Here is a 23693-nt window from a genome sequence, read left to right on the forward strand (position 1 = left end):
AAATTTTCTGTTACCTTAACCCTGCATCTCTCCACCTTTTTTTGCCCCCACGCTGCTCCCCAATGTTTTTCCCACTGTGTTATTTCCACTGAGTTTTCTCAGCCTCTCCAAATTGTCATTCCCTTCATCTCTGCCCCCCTTTCCTCCCTCTCTGGATGATATTTCTGGGAGTCCCCTTGGAGAGCTGCAGCCTCTGGGCACAGGGTGGGAATTCCATGGAAATCTTTAGCACCAGGGCAGGTTTGGGTTGAAAAAAACAAGGATGCGAGGAAACAATCCTAAATTCTTTTTTTTTTTTTGTGGAGGGGAGGAGGTTCTGGAGAGGGAAGGAGCTGCAGCAGGGCAGTGCTTGGAGCTGTGTGTCCACATTAATTCCCTGAAATTTAGGGAGGAACTGAAGGAAAAGCTTTGGCCAAGCCACAAACCTTCCACAGGCTCGGTGCACAAAGCCCTGCTCACCTGCAAGGCCACGGAGCTGGGATTTGGCAGCTCCCAGGTTGGAAATGGGAGTGTTCTCCCCCTGCCTGGGTTTCCAGGGAGTGACCCCAGGGTTTTTCCCAGCTCTGGGATGGATGTGAGCTGCATTAGTGGGATGGCAGCACAGACACTCCTTGCTCCAAGCTCTGAGGAAACAGCCCCAGGGCAGCTGCTGTGCCCAGAGAGCTTCTGGAGGGATGCTCAGGGTGGGATTGATCTGCCTCAGGAATTGCTGGGATGGTGGTGGAAGCGTTCCTTGCCTTTCCTGCTCACACAGGGCGTTGCTTTTCCAGGGAATCCACACCTGCCCTGCTCCCTGAGCCGTGCCAAAGCCCCCAGGGCACGAGAGGGTTTGTTCTGCGCTGTGCCAAGCGATCATGGAATGGTTTGGGAAGGAAGGGACTGCAAGGATCACCTCATTCCAACCCCCCTGGCATGGGCAGGGACACTTTTCCCTGTCCCAGGTTGCTCAGAACCACGTCCAGCCTGGGATCCAGGGGCAGCCACAGCTGCTCTGGCAATTCCATCCCAGCCCCTCCCAGGGAACAATTCCTGATTCCCAAAATCCCATCCAGCCCTGCTCTCTGGCAGAGCAGAACCAGGGAGAGGGACTGAGGCAGAATCCAGGCATCCAAGGGATTTTTCCAGGTTCACAGGACAATGCACCAAGCCATGAACGTGTCTGGGAATGGGATGTGCCAAAAGCACAACACCCAGGGGCACGAGGTTTGCCTGCTGTGGGATCAGGCAAAGGAGGAGAAAAGTGCTCTGAGGGGAGAAGAAATCACAGCTTCAAACAGAAAAACAGCCAGAGAATCCCAGAATGATTTTGAGTATTAACCAGAAACCTCCCACTGTCCAATGTCCAACTGGAACTGAACATTGCAGGGATCCAGGGGCAGCCACAGCTGCTCTGGCAATTCCATCCCAGCCCCTCCCAGGGAACAATTCCTGATTCCCCAGATCCCATCCAACCCCACAGTGAAGCCATTCCCTGTGTGCTGTCCCTGCAGCCCTTGGGAATTGTCTCTCTCCAGGTTTCCTGCAGCTCCTTCAGGCCCTGCAAGGCCACCCTGAGCTCAGCCCAAAGCTTCTCCTGTGCAGGCTGAACAATCCCACTCCTTCTTAGCCTTTAGCACATTTAATTACAATTAGCAATTATTTTACATATCATATATCATATATTACATATTTTACAGAGATGACAAAATGCAGTTGGGATGGAGGAATTCCGAGCAGAATTTGGGTTCTTAGAGAATCATAAAATCATGGGATGGGTTGGGAAGGAAGGGAGTTTAAAGACAATTTAATTCCAACACATAACCATGGCAGGGACACCTCCCAGTGTCCAACCTGGAACTGAACATTCCAGGGATCCAGGGGCAGCCACAGCTGCTCTGGCAATTCCATCCCAGCCCCTCCCAGGGAACAATTCCTGATTCCCAAGATCCCATCCAACCCCACTTTGGAGCCATTCCCTGTGTGCTGTCCCCCAGCCCATTGGGAATTCTCTCTCCCCATTCCATTCCAAACAGAGGCTGCAGCTCCAGGACATCAAACCCCTCTGAGCTGGAGGCTTTGAGGGCTTGGGGGGATTTTTCAGGAGAATCCCCCTCAGGACCCCCTGGCTGGGGGAAGGGGAGAGGCCAGAGGTGGAATTTTGGGTTTAATCCCACTTCAGACGGATAAATCCGCTCGTGAATCTGGGCCTGAACCTCCCCATGTCTCTGTCATCCCTATAAAGTCTGGGGGATAATTTCTACCTCAAAAAGCTGATGAATGGTCTGAAATTACAGCTGGCCTCAGGACTATCATTAGGCTTAAGGATGGCAAGGCATTTTCTGTGAGAAGGTGGGAGAAGCTATGCACTGGAGCCATTTCATCCTCAAGTGTCCTTTCCACCTGCTCTTCCTGTTTTTCCCTTTCCCTCAGCAGTGACACAGCACTCAGGACACTTTGTGACCAGAGCTGGTTGCACTTTGTGGAGTTCAGGTCATTTCTGAGCACAGCCAGCCAAGCTCTGGTCCAATGAACACTTTATTTAAAACAAAAAAATGATTTTGCAGTGAGGGAGGGAAAAAAAAATCAAAATTCCCTGATATTTAGATCACAGCTTGGAAGCAAAAATTCAAGTTTTGGGGAGCATAATTCCAGAAAGTTCCATTAGAGCGATTTCTGGGGGCAAAAAAATAATCCCACCCTCTCCAGACATTATGTTTGTGGGAATTGAGTATCTCTATTTCAAGCTTTCAAATATTTTAATGATAATTTTTGTTCCTAAGGGCTCCAGCTGAGATCTCCTGGTGCTGCCCCTTGTGCAGGCACCCCGAGCACTCCACTCCTGCTGGGCTGTAATTATTGTCTCCACCCAAGTTCACAAGGGTTTTATGGTGGTTACTGCAGCAGCTCCACTCAGAGCTGCTTGGCTTTTCCAATAAAAAAAAACATTCCTTCCCCACTTTCTCCCCCCATGGATTTAATGCTTTAATCCATTTTGGAAACTTGATCTGCAGCCTTGCACTTTCAGGCAGCATCCCACCCCAAAAATTCAGCTCCAGCAGGTTGCTGGGGTTGTTTTTGAGGATAAAAACCCCACTCAGCAGAGGGTAGGGACACTGCTGCCACCTCCACCACAAAGCCAAAATCAGGATTCCCACAGGACCTCAGGATGCTGAGCCACAAACGATGCTCCTGGCAGCCAAATCCCTCCACAGCCCCAAACATCTGGAATTGGCCTCAGCACTCAGGGCATCCCTGGGCTGTGCCTGATTGGGGCTGGCAGGGGGGACTCGTGGCTGTGCCAGCTCCTGGGTGTCACCCTGGGGTGGCTTTTGTGTCCCTGAGCCCCTCAGGTGTGACCCCACCTGCAGGGGAGGATCCCAGCCCAGGGAGGAGCTGGAGCTGCTCAGAGAGCCCAGAGGAGCCCCAGGATGAGCAGAGGGATGGAGCAGCTCTGCTGGGAGGAAAGGCTGGCACAGCTGGGATTGTTCAGCCTGCACAGGAGAAGCTTTGGGCTGAGCTCAGGGTGGCCTTGCAGGGCCTGAAGGAGCTGCAGGAAACCTGGAGAGAGACAATTCCCAAGGGCTGCAGGGACAGCACACAGGGAATGGCTTCACTGTGGGGTTGGATGGGATCTTGGGAATCAGGAATTGTTCCCTGGGAGGGGTGGGATGGAATTGCCAGAGCAGATCCTGTCCATGGATCCCTGGAATGTTCAGTTCCAGGTTGGACACTGGGGACAGTGGGAGGTGTCCCTGCCATGATTTCTGTTGGAATGAGATGATTTTTAAGATCTCTCCCAACCCAAACCATTCTGGGATTGCTGAACCTCCTCTTTTTTATGTCCTCTTTTATTTCCATCCTCCCCCAGACTCTCAGTTATTTTCCCACCTCTCTTCTCCCTCAGCTCCTTCCTGATCCATGGCCATGACCATTTCCTCAGCTGCCACACATTTCCATTCTCTAAACACAACAAACTCTGATTTTGTGGCACTTTCACAGCAAACACCAACCAAGGTGGCAGAAGCAGGGAGAACAGGAATCCAGCTGAGACTCCTCTTCCCACCCCAGCCATGAACTTTTCCAGGGAATTCCCATCAAATCCAGGCTGCTGGGGGACAGAAGGGACAGCAGGTGCCCTTTTCCACACTTGTCAGGATGCTGTCACCACCCCAACCCACAGCCCAGGGAAGTGAAACCCCTCAGCAGCACAGAAGTGAAACTGGCTGCACACAAATTGTCACATTTGAGTGTAAACATCTGTCCCCACCCCCCCAAAAAATAAAAAAAAATACAAAAAAAAATCCCCCACAGGCAGAAAAACTGTTTTAGTGAGCTCAGTCCCACCCTTGCAAGGTTTCACACCCTGCTGGGCAAGGAGAGCTTCTGAGGGCTCCAGGGGAAATTGTCTGCTCCAGGAAGGGACAAAAAGCAGCACTGAAGCAGAAATCCAATTTTAATCCCATTTTAAATTGGCACTGACTCGTTTCTGGGTGCTGATCCCACCAGGAAGATTTTTCTCTGGGGATTTGAATGCTGCAGCAGCAGAACAAGGGGAGCAGTGGCTTTGGAACCCCCTCCCATCTCAGGAGGGAGCTGAGATTTCCAGGCTCCCCCAGGGAAGATATTTGTGCTTTTTGGGTGTCCTGGGATCCTCTTGAAACTCCTCTGAGGATCCCCCAGAGTCTTTTCAGCCTTGATTCTATCCCAGGTGCCAGCCCCAGCCTCCTGCCCATGCTGATTTTTCTCTTTTCATGGAGCTTGAGATTCCTCTCAGGCATTTTTGGGGAGTCTTTTCACATCTCCTCCAAGGAATTGAAATCTCAGGTAGCAGCAAAACTCAGGGCCTGAATTATGCTGGAAAAAAAAAAACCTGTGAGAGCAACAGCAGCTTCCACATGTGCCTGGGTCCGTGTTTCACATCTGCAGCTCAGGGTGATATTTCTGACTTCTGAAAAAAGCAAATTGTCAGGGAGAATCTCCCCAAGAGCAGCAGGGACTTCCCTCATCACCCAGATAAAGAGAAATCAGGCCTGAGTGCCTGACAAATGTCTCCATTCCTTGATCTCAGTGATGTCATTTGGGTTGCTCAACGCAATTCCTGCCTCGCCTGAGGTGGAAAGTGCCACAATAATTGGGGCATTTGGCTGGGCACCGTTATTTTCACTTCACCAAAGTGATGGAAAGGATTCCACCCCAAGACACAACTCTGGGAATCCCTAAAAATTGGAATTGTCAGCCAGGAAAAAATGTGGAGAAAGGGAGGGAAAGAGTGTGAAGAAAAGGGAAAACCAGATGAAACTGCAGGAATGAGCTGATTTTCTGGATTTATTGTGAGAAAAAATCAGGATTTGGGAGAAGGAAAGGAAAAGGAAAAAGGAAAGGGAAAGGAGAAAGGAAGGAAAAGGAAAAGGAAAAGGAAAAGGAAGAAAGGAAAGGAAAGGAAAGGAAAGGAAAGGAAAGGAAAGGAAAGGAAAGGAAAGGGAAAGGAAAGGAAAGGAAAGGAAAGGAAAGGAAGGAAAGGAAAGGAAAGGAAAGGAAAAAAGAAAAAAAAGAAAAAAAAAATCAGGATTGGGAAGCTAGGAGGAAAGGAAAAGGGGAAAGCCAGCCCCAGCCATGTCCATGCAGGAATGAGCTGCTTTTCCACAAATATTGCCAAAAAAATTCCAGATTTTGGAGCTGGGAAGGAAAGGGAAAAGGAAAAGCCAGCCCAGCCAGGTTTCTGCAGGAATGAGCTGCTTTTCCACCTTTATTGTGAAAACAATCAGTATTTCTGTGGTTCCAGTTTGCAGCAGGACCCCTTTGGCCCTGTAGAAATCCAGAACAAAACATTTATTGATTTAGAGCGCTGGAGATTTCATTCTGGGGAAGGAGCTGCTGTGTAAACACAGAGGGAACTTCCTGGAGTGAGAAATGTTCCCAAGGTCAGGTTTAGCTGAGCCAGGCTGCTTTGGCAGGAGGGAAGGGGGTGGATTTCCCAAATTTCCAGCTTGACACGTGCTTAAACCTGAATTAAAAAAAATAAATCTGTATTTAAAATTGAAACAGCTCAGTTCCCCCCTGTGAGTGGTTGGCACAGGCAGGTCTTGGAATCATGGAATGGTTTGGGTTGGGAGGGAAAAAAAAATAATCCAGAGCCATGGCAGGGACACCTCCCCCTGTCCCCAAGGCTGCTCCAAGCCAGGGATGGGACAGCCACAGCTTTTCTGTGCCAGTGTCATAGGGAGGAATTCCTTCAGGCCCTGGAAAAGGCTCTGAATTCTCCCCAGCACTTTCTTTTTTTTTTTTTTTTTTTTTTTTTTTTTTTTTTTTTTATGTCACCACCCTCATTTGGGTGTTTGGACCGTTGGTCACAATTACAAACCATCCCAGCTGAGGTGAATAACAGCTTTATTTCATATTTAAATCCAGTGGCATCTGTGGTGCTGCTGGTAAACAAATCATCTTTTTTTTTTTTTTTTTTTTTTTTTGATGCTCTTGTTCCAGCTGCAGCTTTATTTATTTATTTATTTATTTTCTTCTGATGAAACAACCCCAGATCAAACACAAGAGGCAAAGTTTTATTCTGTGCTGGAGGAAAAAAGCCACCACCTGAGCACAGAATTTTTGGCTTTGAATACCTGCAAAACCTTTCAGCTGTTAATTCATGGAGGGTCAAGTGATTTCTGCCCTTCTCAAAGTTCTCGATCAGATTTGGATGTGCTCAGAGATGAGAACCAGCAAAATTGTCTGGGAGGTGACACTTGGGAATGGGTGTGGAATGTGTGGGGATGCTGTGAGGAGCCAGAAAAATGGGGAAAATGGATAATTTAGTGTGGTTTGATACCAGAGCAAAGGGGTTAAAGGGGAGAAGCTGGATAAAAAAACCCTCCAAAATAAATCATCCTGTTTCTTCCTAGAACCTGGAATTTCTCCTTAATAGAATAGAAATGTCTGTAATGTCATTTGAGTTGCATTTGGGCCTTACATTTCGTACTTTTCCACCTATGCCTTTTGTCCTTGTCAGCACAGACATTCTTGGCTGCTTCCCTTCTTTTATTTCCCTTCTTTTTATTTAATAATTCACTGTAACAACATTTTAAAAAGAAAAAAAAAAAAACAAAAAACACCCCAAACAACCAAATTTAATGGCACAGATATTTATTAGAACAAAACCCAAAAGTCAAAGGCTGTGATTACACCCACCCCATGTTTGCCTTTTTCTCCACAGCTGAATTTCTGAACTTTCACTCCATTTTTCCCCCTGTTCCCACTGGGATGACCCTTTAATCAATGGCTCAGAGGGTCAGAATGAAGTGAGATGTTCACATTGGGGTCTCTTTTCCCTGCAGTTCTCACTCCCTTTTCCCTCTGCCCATGTCTGCAGTGTCCCTCCCCTGCAGCCCCAGCTGGTGGTGACACTCAGGAGCTCCCTGTGACCCTGCTGTCACCCAGGGTTTGTGTTTTCCTCCTCAGACATTCCCAGGGGCTGCAGCTCTTGAGCCTTTTGCTCCTTCAGGAGCTGTTCAGGGGGTCCTGGGTTGAAGGGACAATATCAGAGAATCCCCAAAATTCCACTGGGGCTGGAAAATCCCTCCCAGCCCAGGCAGTCCCAGCTGTCCCCACCTTGTCACCCTGAGTGCCACCTCCAGGTGCCACCTGCAGGGATGGGCACTGCAAACCTCCCTGGGCAGTGCCAATCCCTGAGCTCCCTTTCCATGGGGAAATTGCTGCTGCTGTCCCCCCTGAGCCTGCCCTGGCCCAGCCTGAGGCCGTTCCCTCTCCTCCTGTCCCTGTCCCTGAACTTTGTGCTTTGTTCTTCCTCCAAGTTCTCTCAGTTTTCCCCAGTCTGAAGCGAATTCCTGAGCAATCCCATAAATGTGGGGACAGCTCAGAATCCATCTGAGGTTTGCAGTGCCCATCCCTGCAGGTGGCACCTGGAGGTGGCACTCAGGGTGACAAGGTGGCCATGGGGACAGCTGGGACTGCCTGGGCTGGGAGGGATTTTCCAGCCTCAGGAATTCTGGAATTCCATGATCTCAGCTGCCAAATCAGTGACTCTTGAAGGCACTTTTTAAACTCAGCCTCTACCAAACCCCCCAAGAGGAGAGTGCAGATAACATTTCCTGAACTCAGCCTTGCATTCCAGCCAGGACTGCTCCTGTTTCCATTCCTTTTCCTGGACCTTCCACTTCCTGCAAGAATAAACATTCCCAAGTGATTTTTCCCACCCTGGCTGGGAGAGAAGAGCTGGTGGAAGCAGTGACTTCCTGGGCTGTGTCCTCACACATTTGATACCTGTGGGAGGGATTCCAAAGGCAGAGCCCTGGAGAATTCCATCATGTGCTCATCAGGAACCACCAGGGATAGCTTCAAGGGACAAGCAGGGTCTGAAGTGGCTCTTGCATCCCCAAAATCCATTTCACCCTCCTCAAAGGCATGACCCCAGAATGATTGGTTTGCATCCACGCAGCCTCTGAGCTGATTTCTGGGTGGTCTTCCATCGAATTTATGGCAATGTGGAACCCAGAAGTCTCATATTTGGATGTTAGCTCGCAGTGCTGGTTTGCTGGGACATTTCCAGGATGACTTTTGGGATGTTTGCTCCCTTTTTCCAGTCACCAGCAAGGTCAGCTCCTCTGTGCCTGACTCAGATTTGGGCACTCTGTCTGTGCAGACACTCTGGGTGTATCAGAAATAAAATCCTAACACATAAAAACCAGGAGGTGTTTACAGCCCTGCTGTCATCCCAAAGCAGGCAAACCCACAAACCCCACACTGACCTCCCAGTCCCTTTGTTGAGCAGCCCCATAAAGGGTGAATAATGCAGGAGAGATAAAACCTGCGTGGAAATGGGGCAGGAGCAGCAGGGAACAAAAGCCAGGAGGAATTGGTGGGGAGTGACACCCAGCTTTATGGTTTTGGGGCTGTGCTCAAGCAGGATGTGGCTCATGATGACCCAAGAGGTTTCCTGCTCTGCCAGCCCCGCACAGGCTGGGGAGAGGCTGCTCTGGGAAAAAATTAAAAAAAAAAAAGAGAAAATCACCTCCCTCTTCTTTATTCTGGATTTAAGACTGGAATTGTGGGCACTGCATTTCAGCGTTGTTGAGGTTTTCCATATGTTTATTTTCTATATAGAAACTTCTCAAGAACTTGCTAAATAAATAAATTGATTATGTATTCTAGCAGAGCAGTTGACAAAAAAAATTGGGAGCAAAATGAAAATACTGCAAATTAGACCAGGAAATAAAGTAGATTTTCAAAGTTTCTCTGCCTTAGTGATAAGTGTTGTATTTAGTGACACAGGGAATCATATTTTGGAAAAAAAGAAAAATCCCTGTCTGGGCCATTCACTTGTGAGCTGGGCTTCATGATCCCTGTGAGTTTCTCACTCTTCTTTATTCTGGATTTAAAGACTGGCATTGTGGCCACATTTTACTGCATTTCACTGTTGTTGAGGTTTTCCATACATTTATTTTCTATATAGAAATTTCTCCAGAACTTTCAAAAGAAATAAATTGACTTATTGTGTTCTAGAGAGCAGTTGACAAAAAAATTGGGAGCAAAATGAAAATACTGCAGATTAGACCAGGAAATAAAGTATATTTTCAAAGTTTCTCTGTCTTAATGATAAGTGTTGTATTTAGTGAAATTAGGAAAACAGGAAATTATAGTTTGGGAAAAATCAATCCCTGTCTGGGCCATTCACTTTTGAGCTGGGCTGGATGAATCCCTGTGAGTTTCTCACTCTTCTTTATTCTGGATTTAGAGACTGGAATTGTCATTTTCACTGTTGTTGAGGTTTTCCATACATTATTTTCTATATAGAAACTTCTCCAGAACTTGCTAAAGAAATAAATTGATTATTGTGTTCTAACAGACCATACAAAAAAAAAAAAACAAAAAAAAAAAACCAAAAAACCAAACCAAAACAAAACCCCAAAACCAACAAATTAGGAGCAAAATGAAAATACTGCAAATCAGACCAGGAAATAAAGTATATTTAAGTTTTTCTCTGCTTTTAGTGGTCTAGATGTTGTATTTAGTGACACAGGGAATCATATTTTGGAAAAAAAGAAAAATCCCTGTCTAGGACCATTCACTTGTGAGCTTGACTTGATGATCCCTGTGGGATTTCTCCCTCTTCATCTTTATTCTGGATTTAGAGACTGGAATTGTGGCCACCATTTTACTGCATTTCACTGTTGTTGAGGCTTTTCCATACATTTATTTTCTATATAGAAATTTCTCCATAACTTTCTAAAGAAATAAATTGATTATTATGTTCTAGAAGAGCAGCAGGTGTCAAATCCCTAAACTGGAAATATTGCAGATTAGACCAGGAAATAAAGTATATTTTTAAATTTCTCTCTGTTTTTAGTGGTCTAGGTGTTGTATTTAGTGACACAGGGAATTATATTTCAGGAAAGAAGGAAGATCCCTGTCCTAGCCATTCACTTCAGGGAGCTGGACTGGATGATCCCTGTGGGAAAATATCTTATCTTTATTCTTTATTCTTTATTCTTTATTCTTTATTCTTTATTCTTTATTTTTTATTCTTTATTCTTTATTTTTTATTCTGGATTTAGAGACTGGAATTGTGACCCCATTTTACTGCATTTCACTGTTGTCGAGGTTTTCCATACATTTATTTTCTATATAGAAATTTCTCCAGAACTTTCAAAAGAAATAAATTGATTATGTATTCTAGCAGAGCAGCTGACCAAAAAAAAAAAAAATTAAAAAACAAATCCAAATTGGGAGCAAGATGAAAATAATGCAGATTAGACCAGGAAATAAAGTAGATTTTCAAAGTTTCTCTGCCTTAGTGATAAGTGTTGTATTTAGTGACACAGGAAATTATAGTTTTGGAAAAAAAGAAAAATCCCTGTCTGGGCCATTCACTTGTGAGCTTGACTTGATGATCCTTGTGGGTTTCTCCCTCTTCATCTTTATTCTGGATTTAGAGACTGGAATTGTGGCCACATTTCACTGCATTTCACTGTTGGGTTTTTCCATACATTTATTTTCTATATAGAAATTTCTCCAGAACTTTCAAAAGAAATAAATTGATTATGTGTTCTAGAGAGCAGTTGACAAAAAATATTTGGGAGCAAAATGAAAATGCTGCAGATCAGACCAGGAAATAAAGTAGATTTTCAAAGTTTCTCTGCCTCAGTGATAAGTGTTGTATTTAGTGATACAGGCAATCATATTTTGGAAAAAAAGAAAAATCCCTGTCTGGGCCATTCACCTTTGAGCTGGGCTTCATGACCCCTGTGAGTTTCTCGCTCTTTTTTATTCTGGATTTAAGACTGGAATTATGGCCCCATTTTACTGCATTTCACTGTTGTTGAGGTTTTCCATACATTTATTTTCTATATAGAAACTTCTCCAGAACTTTCAAAAGAAATAAATTGATTATGTATTCTAGCAGAGCAGCAGGTGTCAAACCCTAAACTGGAAATATTGCAGATTAGACCAGAGAATAAAGTATATTTTAAAATTTTCTCTCTGTTTTAGTGGTCTAGGTGTTGTATATTAGTGATACAGGAAATGATATTTCAGAAAAAAGGAAGATCCCTGTCCAGCCATTCACTTGGGAGCTGGACTGGATGATCCCTGTAGGATAAATCTTTATTCTTTATTCTTTATTCTTTATTCTTTATTCTTTATTCTTTATTCTTTATTCTGACTTAGAGACTGGAATTGTGGCCCCTATTTTACTGCATTTCACTCTTGTTGGACTTTTCTATGCATTTATTTTTCTATATAGAAACTTTCTCCAGAGGCATTCTGTAGAAATAAATTGATTATGTGTTCTAGAGAGCAGTTGACCAAAAAAATCAAATTGGGAGCAAAATGAAAATTACTGCAGATTAGACCAGAGAATAATGTAAATTTTCTAGTTAACTTTTCACATTTCTAGTGTAATATCCTAATTCTATTGAAATTTCTATTGAAATTTAACTTTATTTCCAGAGCGAGTTCTATTTAATTTTTGCATTTCTATTTAATATCCTATTTTACATTTCTATTGAAATTTCTGTTGAAATTTAGCCTTATTTATACAGCTAACTGAAATATTTCTATTTATTAACATTTCTATTTATTTTTTACATTTCTATTTCATACTGGGTTCGCATCTCTACTTATACTTCTATTGAAATTTCTGTTGAAATTAACCTTATTTCTAGAGCTATTTCTATTTAATCTGTACATTTCTATTGAAATTTCTATTTTAATTTAGCCAGATTAAATTTCTATTTAATTTTTACATTTCTGTGTAACATCCTCTTTACATTTCTACTGAAATTAACCTTATTTCTAGAGCCATTTCTATTTAACCTTTACATTTCTGTTGAAATTTCTATTGAAATTTTCTATTGACATTTCTATTGAAATTACCCTTATTTCTAGAGCCATTTCTATTTCATCTTTACATTTCCCTTGAAATGTCTGTTGAAATTTCTACTGAAATTACCCTTATTTATAGAGTCATTTCTATTTAATCTTTACATTTCTGTTGAAATTTCTATTGGAATTTCTACTGAAATTAACCTCATTTCTAGAGCCATTTCTATTTCACCTTTACATTTCTATTGAAATTTCTACTGAAATTTTCTATTGGAATTTCTACTGAAATTACCCTTATTTCTAGAGCCATTTCTATTTAATCTTCACATTTCTGATGAAATTTCTATTGATAGAGCCATTTCTATTTAATCTTCACATTTCTATCAAATTTCTATTTCAATTTAGCCTCATTTCTAGAGGCAGCTAAGCAAACAATAAAAAATGGAAGGAACTGCCCACTGAGGCTGGAGCCAGGTGATGAAACGAGGGAGAGGGAGGCAGAATCTGAATTTTCTTCCACCAATTTCTGGTTTTCCCAGCGGGGTGATGCCCCCTGATGTCTGGGGCTGATAGCAGAGATTCCTCTGAGTGCTGAGATAAGGATGCTGGAGCTGCTGCCAGGTTTTTGGGCCAGCACCATCATCAAAAATGCAGAATGTTCCTTCTTGTTCTTCCAAAAATGCCAGGAGTGAATCCAGGGGTGAATCCAAAACAGAGCCATGCACTTGGAAAAGCCTTCACAGTTTTCTTGTTGAATATTAGAGAATAGCTGAGCCTGTGGTTTTATAAATGTTTTAATTCTCTGTGGATGAGCTGTAAGGATTTTTTTTATTATTATTATTATTAATTTTTTTTCCATTCTCTTCTTTGTTGGCATGGCAGTAGCAGCTGATTTTCAGAGGGCTCTGCTTGGCAAGATGGAATTGATCTCCTGTTGGGTTTTCCAGCCTGCCTGGGGGATCTGAGCACCCACTTCTCTCTCATTTAACCAGTGCTGCTGCTCACGTTCCCTGGGCACTTTTGGAAAATCCAGCCACGATTTCCCAACCTCCCTGAATGAATCCCTCCAGAAAGCACAGCAGAGTCAGGAATATCAGATAAACCCTGACTGCTAGGGGTAACCTCCCTTTCTTTTGTTTTTTTCCATTTTTTACAAACAGAGTGTAGATGATTTAAATATAAATTAATTTTGTTTTCCCCAAAAGCTTTGAGCAGTTGCCATGGCGGGAATGAATCCAGCACCACAAACCTTGTAGGAATGAGGAGTTTGCTTTTCTCAACACTTGCTCAGGGATTTTTTTTTAATTATTTTTTTTTCCTGTTGCAGGGAAAAGCTTCACTCTGACCATCACAGTGTTCACAAATCCTCCCCAAGTGGCCACCTACCACAGAGCCATCAAGATCACCGTGGATGGACCTCGGGAGCCCGAAGTAAGTGAGCTCAGGAGGGCAATTCCAGAGGGATATAAACTGATTTCATGTCACCCCCATCCACACCCAAACCCAGCAGCATGTGCACAAATGGGAATGGGGGATTTTTTTTTAAGCTTTCCAATTGCAATCCTGAATTCCTGGAGTTTTTTTTTTCTCACTGGTGTCCAGCTGATGCAGTGACTTGCATTTCGACATAGCCCAGGCAGGGCTGGCTCAGCCCCAGGAGCTGACAGAAGGAATGTTGATAAAAGGTGGGCAGTGCAGTGCCCTGCACGTCATTTCTTGCTTTTCAAATCTTGAGAGGGTTTTAAAGCACTGGAAACCAATATGGCATTGATCAAAGGCTTCAGGCTCAGCCTCAAACAGGAACAAATCCCAGGTTGCTGGAGCTCCCTGAACCTCAGCCTGGGACAGCTTGGGAGAACACATTTATTTGCATGGACAGAAAATTATTTCTTTCTTTTCTTTATTTTCTTCTTTCTTTTCTTCTTCTTTCTTTCTTTCTTTCTTTCTTTCTTTCTTTCTTTCTTTCTTTTCTTTCCTTTCTTTCTTTCTTTCTTTCTTCTTTCTTTCTTTCTTTCTTCTTTCTTTCCTTCCTTCCTTCCTTCCTTCTTTTTCCTCCTTTCTCTCTGTTTTTCTCCTTCTCTCTCTTTCTTTCTTTCTTTCCTTCTCTCTTTCGTTCTTTCTCTCTTTCTCTCTCTCTCTTTCTCTTCCTTTCTCTCTTTCTTCCTCTCTCTCCCTCTTTTTCTTTATTTCTTTTTATCACTTCCCTTTTTCCAAAGAATAAAGCACAAGGAGGAGCTGAAGGAGAAGAGAGGTGGGAAAATAACTGAGAATCTGGGGGAGATGGAAATAAAAAAGGACATAAAAAAGAGGAGGCTTCAGCAATCCCAGAATGGTTTGGGTTGGGAGAGATCTTAAAAATCATCTCATTCCAACAGAAATCCTGGAAGAGGACAGTTCCCAATGTCCCAACCCCAGTGTCCAGCCTGGAACTGAACATTCCAGGGATCCATGGCAGCCACAGCTGCTCTGGCAATTCCATCCCAGCCCCTCCCAGGGAACAATTCCTGATTGCCAAGATCCCATCCAACCCCACAGTGAAGCCATTCCCTGTGTGCTGTCCCTGCAGCCCTTGGGAATTGTCTCTCTCCAGGTTTCCTGCAGCTCCTTCAGGCCCTGCAAGGCCACCCTGAGCTCAGCCCAAAGCTTCTCCTGTGCAGGCTGAACAATCCCAGCTGTGCCAGCCTTTCCTCCCAGCAGAGCTGCTCCATCCCTCTGCTCATCCTGGGGCTCCTCTGGGCTCTCTGAGCAGCTCCAGCTCTTCCCAAGCTCAGCTCAGTCCCTGCTGTCACCAGAGGCAATTGTTGGCCTCAGTCACCACCCCAGTGCAGCATTTGCATATCATCATCAAATGTAAATTGAGGTTTGGGATGAGTTTCTCGCACCCCTCCCACACTCTTGGCAGAAGTTGTGGATGTTGCTTAAGTGGAATTGTCCCGGGAGAGCCGAGCAGCAGGGCTCAAACACCCTCCAGGGAATGAGGCGCAGCTTGGGGCTGCTTAACCAGGAAAGAAATGTTTCCAGCTCCAGCCAGAATAGCTTAGAAAGCTCAGGTTTTCTCCTGGAGCCTTCCTTTACCTGAGTTCAGCAGATCAGTGGAAAAATCTGATGTAGTGTTTTGGATTTGAGGACAGGACCTTAAAACAAATACTCTGTCAGCGTAAGGCTCCTTATTTATTTATTCTTATTTCTTTGGTTTGTTGTTTGGTTGTTCTTTTTTTTTTCTCATTTAAATTGGGGTTGAATTATCCCTGAAAAATATCCTCAGTGAACCAGGCAGCTGTGTGCATAAAAAAGATATTTGGGTATGCAAATCTGGAATTTGCATATGCAATTACCTGGGCATGCTCAGGGTTTGCAGACAATGAATAAACTTCAGTTCTTTGAATATGCATCTGCTTGAAACACAATCCTCCTGCAGGCAAACCTGCTGCTGGAAATCAATTCTTCAGTTGGTAGAAGAGTTAATATTTAATGAGATTCTGCATTTTGAAAAGGAAGTGGAGATATGATCCTGAGACGGAAGCAGCGCTCGGGATCTGCCCGACCCAAATGCATGCAAAGGCTTCCTTGGAATTCATATGAATTCATGTCCCTGCTTTTAGGCAAATCAGCTGCACAGGAGGGAGGTTCAGGCATGAGGAAAGGTTGGAGTCCCCCCCAGTGGGAATTCACAGTTTCCCATTGCTGAGTCATCCATGACACAGCACAGAAGGGATTTGGGATCATGGAATGGGCTGGGAAGGGATTAAATCCCATCCAGAGCCACCCCACCATGGCAGGGACACCTCCCAATGTCCCAATGTCCAACTGGAACTGAACATTCCAGGGATCCAGGGGCAGCCACAGCTGCTCTGGCAATTCCATCCCAGCTCATCCCCACCCTCCCAGGGAACAATTTCTCCTCAATATCCCATCCAACCCTGCCAACTCTTTTAAAACCTGTCACTCTGCCTGCATAAAAAGTGCCTCCCCTTCCTTTTCAGAACCTCTGGAAGTGGCTCTGAGCTCTCCAGGTTGAGCACCCCCAGCTCTCCCTGCTTTCCCAATTATTACATTTGCTGCCTTCATTTTTAAGTGGGCTTCAACATCCTCAAATTTGACTTCTCACCAAGATTTCCAAATCACAGCCCCAGCCATGACCATCCATGGCTAAATTCCACTTAGGGAATTTTTTCCCTTAAATTCCTGTGATGGAGAACATGGATTGGATCTGTGGTGAGCCCTGTCAAACCAGGCCTGCCATGGACTGAAGGGATTTAGGAGAATAGCTAAATCTTGGATTGGGATGGGAATCCAAACAAAAACTGCTGGATTTGAGTGTTTTAGCTTCAGTGATGGATATTTGGGAACATTCCCCCAGATCCATGACCTCAGCCACCTGAACTGAAGGAATTCCAGACAGGCTGAGATGTTTTCTCCTGATTCCCCAGAGATCTGTGGAAGCAATGGGAACAAAATGAGATCCTGCTGTCTTCCAGAGAGCCAGAAAAACCTGCTGAGGTCCAAAACCAACCCAAACAACAATTTATCCTTTATGGTTTGGATGGTTCTCAGGACAGCCTGGATTCTAATAATCAAATTGAGGATTAGAATTTTATTTTTCCCTGCCAGAGGGGTCAGCTGGGATGAGCTGAAGTGATGGGGTCACTGTCACTGGAATTGTCCCAGATGTGGCCCTTGGGGACAGGGTTTGGGGTGATGCTGGTGCTGATCACTGGGTGACCCTGAAGGAATCTCCCAACTTTTTCTGGGATTTTTTGTGATTTTGGGCTCTCTGGTCTGTGTGGAGGTGACAATAGGTGACACTGACACTGTCACAGGGCCACCTTTGCTGTGCACAGTTGTGTTCCTTGCACATCCCATTAGGTGCTGGTCCAGGTCTTTGTCCAGCAGCACATCTAAATTTGCACTTCAGATTGTGATAAATTCCCATTTGTGGGAATTCCACATTTTCCTTTTGCTCCCCATTGGATTCCTGTCTGTGCCTACCCAGGACAAAACTTCTCAAACTGTCACAGCTCACAAAGAGAGCCAAGCTACTTAAAATCCTGGCTCTTACCTCCCCTGCTTTCATTATGGATTTTTAAAACCTCTTTTGAACTGAGCATTTTTATTCCCCTCTTCTGAATAAATGCTTATTTTCAAAATGGTTTTCTTTTTTTCTGAAAAGAAATGCTGCTGCAGTGTCAGGGAGAAGGGCAGGATGACCTAACCCATCGTTTTCTTCTCCAACTTCTCTGATTCTATGATTCATAAAGCAATTTCTGTTTTTATGAGCAAAGTCCATGGGGAAAATCATTAGCAGAAACCAGATCAAGAGTAGTGCTCCTGATGAAAATACTTTTGGTTAGGAAACTTGGTAGAAATAGTCTGAGTCCTAAATTAAATATTTCCCTTAGGCCATTTGACCTGCTGTGTACATCTGCTGAAAAATTAGGGTTTTTTTTTCTTCTTTTCTGCTTTTTTCTGCTTTTCCTCAGTTGAATTGTTTTAACCTACGTAGCTCTGAAAAATTCACTCATGGCCCAGGTGCCTGAAAGGAAAAGGCTACATGGATTTAGCCTCAGTCTGAAGTTAAGATGGGCATTAAATGTGATTATTCCCTGTTAGGTATGTAGTTTTCCCAAATAAGTTTGGGGAAAAAAATATCCAAGAGTGGGATGGTGAGGGATGGGGAGAGAAGAATGTATTGCTGAGTTGAGAAGGAGCCTAAAAAGCTTCTGGTTCTGTTCTGAAGGAATCTTCCCCTGCCTGAGGTCATTTTTAGGGAAATCCCAAGATCCTTTCCTAATAGAGTAATAATAAAAATCAAACTCTTCTCCAAAAAAACCTTTTCATTATTTCAGTGGGCTGAAATCATATTGATGCCTTTATTTCTTGCTCATTCTCTGCTGCAAGTGCCTCCTTTTGCCTGGGACAGTGGAAGGTTGGCAGGGCTGGGATGGAATCATCTTTAAGGTTTGTTCCAACCCAAACCATTCCATGATATAAATTCTGTAAAAAAGCAAAGCTGCCAATACGTGCTTCCATTTTTATTTTTTATCATTTTGAACCAACCTTACAAACCTCTGAATTCTAACAGATAAAGGAAAGGCAGGAATTCTTGGATTTCAAGGCTTTTTGTCTGGAGATAAAACTGAAATGTGATTATTTTGTGGCACTCCTCCAGCCACTCCTAAGCTTTTTAAACTTCTACCCCACACCAGTCTGAAGCAATTCCCCATTCTCCTCTCACTCCATGCCCTGGTAAAAATCCCTCTCCAGCATTTCTGTAGCCCCTTTGTGTATTTATGGGATTTAGCTGGTTGGCAATGCAAAGGATTATGACATTTATCCTAATAAATTATGATAAATTCTATTTATCAGAGCAGTGATGGTGTCAATGAGCTGGACCTCAGTAGGTTTTGAATCCTTGAGGATTCATGGGGCAGAATGGGATAATTTTCCCTGGCATTTATCAGTCTCTCTGCTGAGCCTGGACAGCTGAGATTGGAATTTGTAATTTATTTAATTCAATAAAATGGTCAGAAATGTGGGGCAGGAAGCCTGGATGACAACACTGCTTTTCTAGGGAGTGCAGTAGATTCTATAGAATTGCTTCCCAAATTATTTTTTTAAATTGAAAACAAGAAGTGTTGACAGGACAAGCTCCTTCCTTGAGAAATCAGGGAAGCCAGAGCTGCTGCAGTGTGAGTTGGGAATGAAGCTAAGCCTGGCCTAGTCCTGTAGAAATTATTTCAACTCCTTTTCTGAGTCACTTCATCCCACCCAGCTCTTTTTTCAGCCTTCTTGAATTAATATATTTTCAATTTAATCATTTTGGGGACCCTCTGTGCTGAAATCAGGGGAAGTGCTCAGAACTGTGACAAAAGAAATCAGGTGAATGTGTGCATTATTTCATGTCTCACTAGGCCTGGCTTTTGCCAGCTGCACCCACTACAGAGGTTTTAAAAGCAGTGAACAAGATGAAAACCTTTTGGGAACAGAACATTTTCCATGGGAATGGGAAAATGTGAGGGAACAAAAGGTTTGAAGAGATGCTGGGGCTGGGGTTGGATCCCTCAGTGGAGGTGCCTGGTGTGGATTTTGGGTTTTTTGGGAGTTCTTTTGCCTTTCCCCTTGCCAGAAGGAGATTTGCTGGCAAAGCTGGGCTCTTGGAGCATCAATCCTTCAGGACTGGCAGATGAGTTTTCCTTCACTTTTCCTTCCCTCTGTGAGCTGATCCCAAGACTGGGAGAATGGAGAAGGAAATTTCCACCCTCATGGGGAGCTCAGATATTTCTCTTTGCTGAAGAAGTGAAGGACCATTTTTGAAAGCCTCAGTTTGAGAAGATTCCTCATTTATGGGTTCCCCAAAACACCAGGTGTGTAAGGGAGAGGCTGGAGGGAGCATTTCCAGTGAACAGCCCCTCTTTTCTTCTTGAAATGAGTGAAAAGAGTGAAAATCCAGCTGCACTGCAGTTCCTCCCAGCTTGGGATCTGGAGCATTTCCCTCCTTGCAGATGCCCACACAAAACACCTTCAGGCTTCTGCTCCAGTGGTGGTGAAGAATGGAAAAAAAGCTTTTTTAGCTCTGCATCTCCATCTGTGCTCTGTGGGAATCACAGTGAGAAATGCATTTTCTCTCTGTGTTCATGAGGAATCTCAGCCAGGCTGATCTGTCTGTGCTGTGTCAGGGTGTGCAAAGCAGGGAGAGAAATTCCTGGGAGAGAATTGAATTCTTCCAGTGCCTAAAGGGTGCCAGGAGAGCTGGAGAGGGATTTCTCCCAAGGGATGGAGGGGCAGGAACATGGCATTGGAGCTGAGGGAGGGCAGGGCTGGGTGGGGATTTTGGACAGGAATTGTTCCCCTGGAATAGAAGCTGTGGCTGCCCCTGGATCCCTGGAAGTGTCCAAGGCCAGGCTGGAATAATGTGGGACAGTGGATGGTGTCCCTGGCCAGGACAGGGATCTTTAAGGTCCCTTCCAAGCCAAAGCTCTGCTTGGGAATCATCAGAGCAGGAGTTGTCCTACAAGGACATAAATCACTTAAAGGAGACACAAGGATGGGAACATCTTCCCTGCCTTCCCTTAATCATGGCACAGATTGGGAACAGTGTGTAAAAATGGGAGGAGACAGCAGAAAGGTTTGCCCAGTCATAAACAAAACATGGAGGCTTTTTATTATTTTTTTTTAATAGTGCCTGGTCCTTTTTTCTTTTATTCTTCCTTTGAGTTTGAAGCTCCACATCAGGTCACCTCATGGGGCTGACCAGTCCAGAAAATCCAGGCTGTGTCACAACCCTCAGCACACAAAGCTGCAGGAAAAAAAACCAAAAAAAAACCCAAAAAAACATTGATGGGACTGGCGTTGATTTAATTATTAAGGATTCTTTTTGCCTGATTCCTCCCTCCAGCCAGCACCAGGGGCTGTTCCTCATTACCTGCCCCACGTATCTCCCCAATCTCACCACAAACAGTTTGGGTTGACCACACCACTTCCCTCTTGAAAGTTAATCCAGTTTGACTCACCCTGCGCTGCTCAGGCCGAGCCAAGGAAAACAAGGCAAAGAATAACCTGCTTGTATCCACTCTGGAAACTTCTCAGAGGCCCTGCTTTCACTGGGCTCCACAGTAGCTCACTATATCTCCCTGCAGCTGCAGAGAAAATCAGGGAAGCAAGGAAAAAAAAAATTTAAAAAAGGAGTTCCAGAAGTTAAAATAAAGCCCAGGCAGAACCACGTGAAATTTATGAGTTCACAGTGGAGCGTTAGTCCAGAGGAGGAAGCGACAGATTAAAATAGCCAAGCTTATTTCTGTGGAAAAGAAGGTATTTTCAACTCTTGCTGTGCCAACTCTTGGTAAAAACAAAGTTGAAGGGAGGTGTGGAGCTCGTGGATCCCTCTAGCAAAGCTCCAAGTGGTCAGAGTCTGAGTAGTCAGCATCTAGAGGGAGTAAATTTAATTTGGTGTTGCCAAATTCCCCTGGTTTCCAGGACTCGACCTGGGAGCTGCAGGTGCCTTGTTCAGCCCTGAGTGATGGGGACCTGTCAGTGCCTGCAGATATTCCTGATGGAATGCTCCTGTCTGAGCCACCCCTCTGCTCCTTGTCCCTGCAGAGGTGACAAATGTCCTCAGCCCTGGCTTGTCCTGCTCAGGGATCTCTGTGTCCCAGCAGAACAGGACCCTTCTCCCAAGGGCTGCTCTTGTACCTGCCTGGGCAGCTTTGGGTGTCTCAACACATCCAAAAACTCTTGGGGAGTGTCCCAAGGAGGTGATGAGGGTGAGGAACATCTGGAGGAGCCAAGGAGTGCCCGATGGGCTCTGGGTTTGCCCAGCTGGAGCAGAGGACAGAGGGCAGAGCTCCTGCTGGAGCTGGATTTGGGATGGGATTTTAGGGCAAGGTTCTTCCCCCAGGGAATGGGCACAGAGCTCCAGGAGCTGCCAGGGATGCCCAGGCTGGGATTTTGGGGGGGCTGGCACTGGGTGATCCCTGGGGGTTTATTCCAGCTCAGGACATTCCATGGTTCAGTCCCACCAAGGTCAGCACTGCTGGATGCTCATCAGGCTCCAGCACAGAGAAGATTGAAGCTGTGTTCACATCTGAGATGGGATTTGGGATAATTCCACCTCTCTGCTTTGTTTATTGATTTATTTATTAATATTTATTGTTCCCATCTGCACTGAGCTCCGAGGCAGAGCCTTGCAGGAAGGAATCTGTGTGTGTGTGAATGAGCTTGAGATGTTTCCCCCAAAAACCCCTCAGGAACTGGAGGAAGGTGCTGCTCCTGCCATCCCACCTGGTCTGAAAAACTGCCCAAGGCAGGGATGTGGGAATGAGTGGGAGAGGAAAAAAGCCTCAATGTCAGCAGGCTGGGACCCAGGGAGAGGCTGGAGCTGGGCCAGGAGGGATTTAGGGTGGGATTAGGGCAAGGTTCTTCCCCCAGGGAATGGGCACAGAGCTCCAGGAGCTGCCAGGGATGCCCAGGCTGGGATTTTGGGGCAGAACCTGGGATTGGATCATCCTCATGGATCCCTCCCAGCTCAGGATATTCCAGGATTCCATGTGTTTTCAGCAGCTATTCCTATGGAGACACGATTTTTTTTGTGTCCTGTATTTTATTTTTTTTTTTTTGCTCACTCCCTGAGCTGGTGCTTGGCTGGAGGAGCCTCATTCTGCACCTTCCTCTCTCAGACAAATCTGCAGCCTGCAGAGGGGATTCCTGGGGCACTTGGGCAAGCTGCAAACCAGAAGGAAACAAAAGAGGTTTTTGGCAAAGCCATGCTTGGCTTGGGATTCATTCAAACATTGTCAAGGGCTTGGGATTTTACAAGTTGAGTTGAGGGAAAGGGAAAAGAAAGCCAAGGCTGTAATTCTGCAGAAAACTCATTTAACTTTCATTCATTTCAACTTCTTCCCTCCAAACACCCAAACACTCCATGACTTTTCCTTCACTGCCATGACCTAATTCCTGGGGTTAATTCCAGGGAATAATTCCACTTCCACAAGAGCAGAAGTTCAGCAGAAGTTTAGGTGGATCTACACAAAATAATTGTGGTTTTTGCAGAGCTGGGGGAGAGAAGGAAAAATTCCCAATTCCTGCCTCAGAAATGTGTCAGGATTGCTTTTTCTGGGTTTGGGAGTTGAGGATTTTCTGTGTTCATCAGGAGGAAGGAAAAGAGTGGGAGAGAGCCAGAAGTCCCTTCCCACCCTGAAAATTCTGGGATTCTGTCAGCTGAAATTCATTTTCTAGCATATATCAGGCAAGAGGGTCTTGAGCTGGACTCTCCCACCTGCTGTGGTTTGTCCTGGGAATAGAATTCTTCTTTTTTACAAATTTTCTTCTACCTAAATTATCCTGTGTTTATTAAAAAAAAACCCCAACAAACAACAATAACAAAAAAAACCACCCACAAAAAAACCAACCAACCAAGAAAAAAACCCTAAAATAATTTTAAAATTATATTAAAATAAGAACAAAAATATCTTGTCAAAATATTGTTTAACTACTGTTAAAACACGAAGGGAAAAAAATTGCAGAAATTCCAAAGGAGGTGCAAGAGGCTCCCAGGGATTTCCCCAGGTAAAACAGGGAGAGCAGGAATTCTGTAAATTGACTTTTCTTGGTGTGATATTTGGGATCACTTGGTGGGAAATTCTAAATGCTCAGCCCAGGATTGTGCCATAAACATCATTCACATCATTTCATCTGCAGTTCCTCCAAGTGAGGCAGCAGATTTTTCCAGCCAGGGTGAGCATTTGCAGGGGAAGCTGATCAGAGAATTCACCTGGAAGGGTTTCCCAGAGTCTGGATCATGGAGCCAGGGACCTCATTCCCACATTTCCCAGCTGCTAATTACAGCCACTGGGATCATCTCCTGTCTGCCCCCAGCTTCCTTCTGC

The 23693-nt window shown here is 44.7% G+C and overlaps 1 protein-coding gene across 1 annotated transcript in view; it reads left to right on the forward strand.

Annotated features, from left to right (window-relative positions):
* RUNX1 (RUNX family transcription factor 1) overlaps positions 1-23693 on the forward strand; it is a 79614-nt gene that overhangs the window by 13674 nt on the left and 42247 nt on the right. Inside the window, 1 exon segment of the mRNA XM_033083833.1 lies at positions 13640-13747. Coding sequence (XP_032939724.1) covers positions 13640-13747 — 108 coding nt within the window.

Source organism: Catharus ustulatus, chromosome 2 (genome assembly GCF_009819885.2).
Source record: "Catharus ustulatus isolate bCatUst1 chromosome 2, bCatUst1.pri.v2, whole genome shotgun sequence".
NCBI classification, from domain to species: Eukaryota; Metazoa; Chordata; class Aves; order Passeriformes; family Turdidae; genus Catharus; species Catharus ustulatus.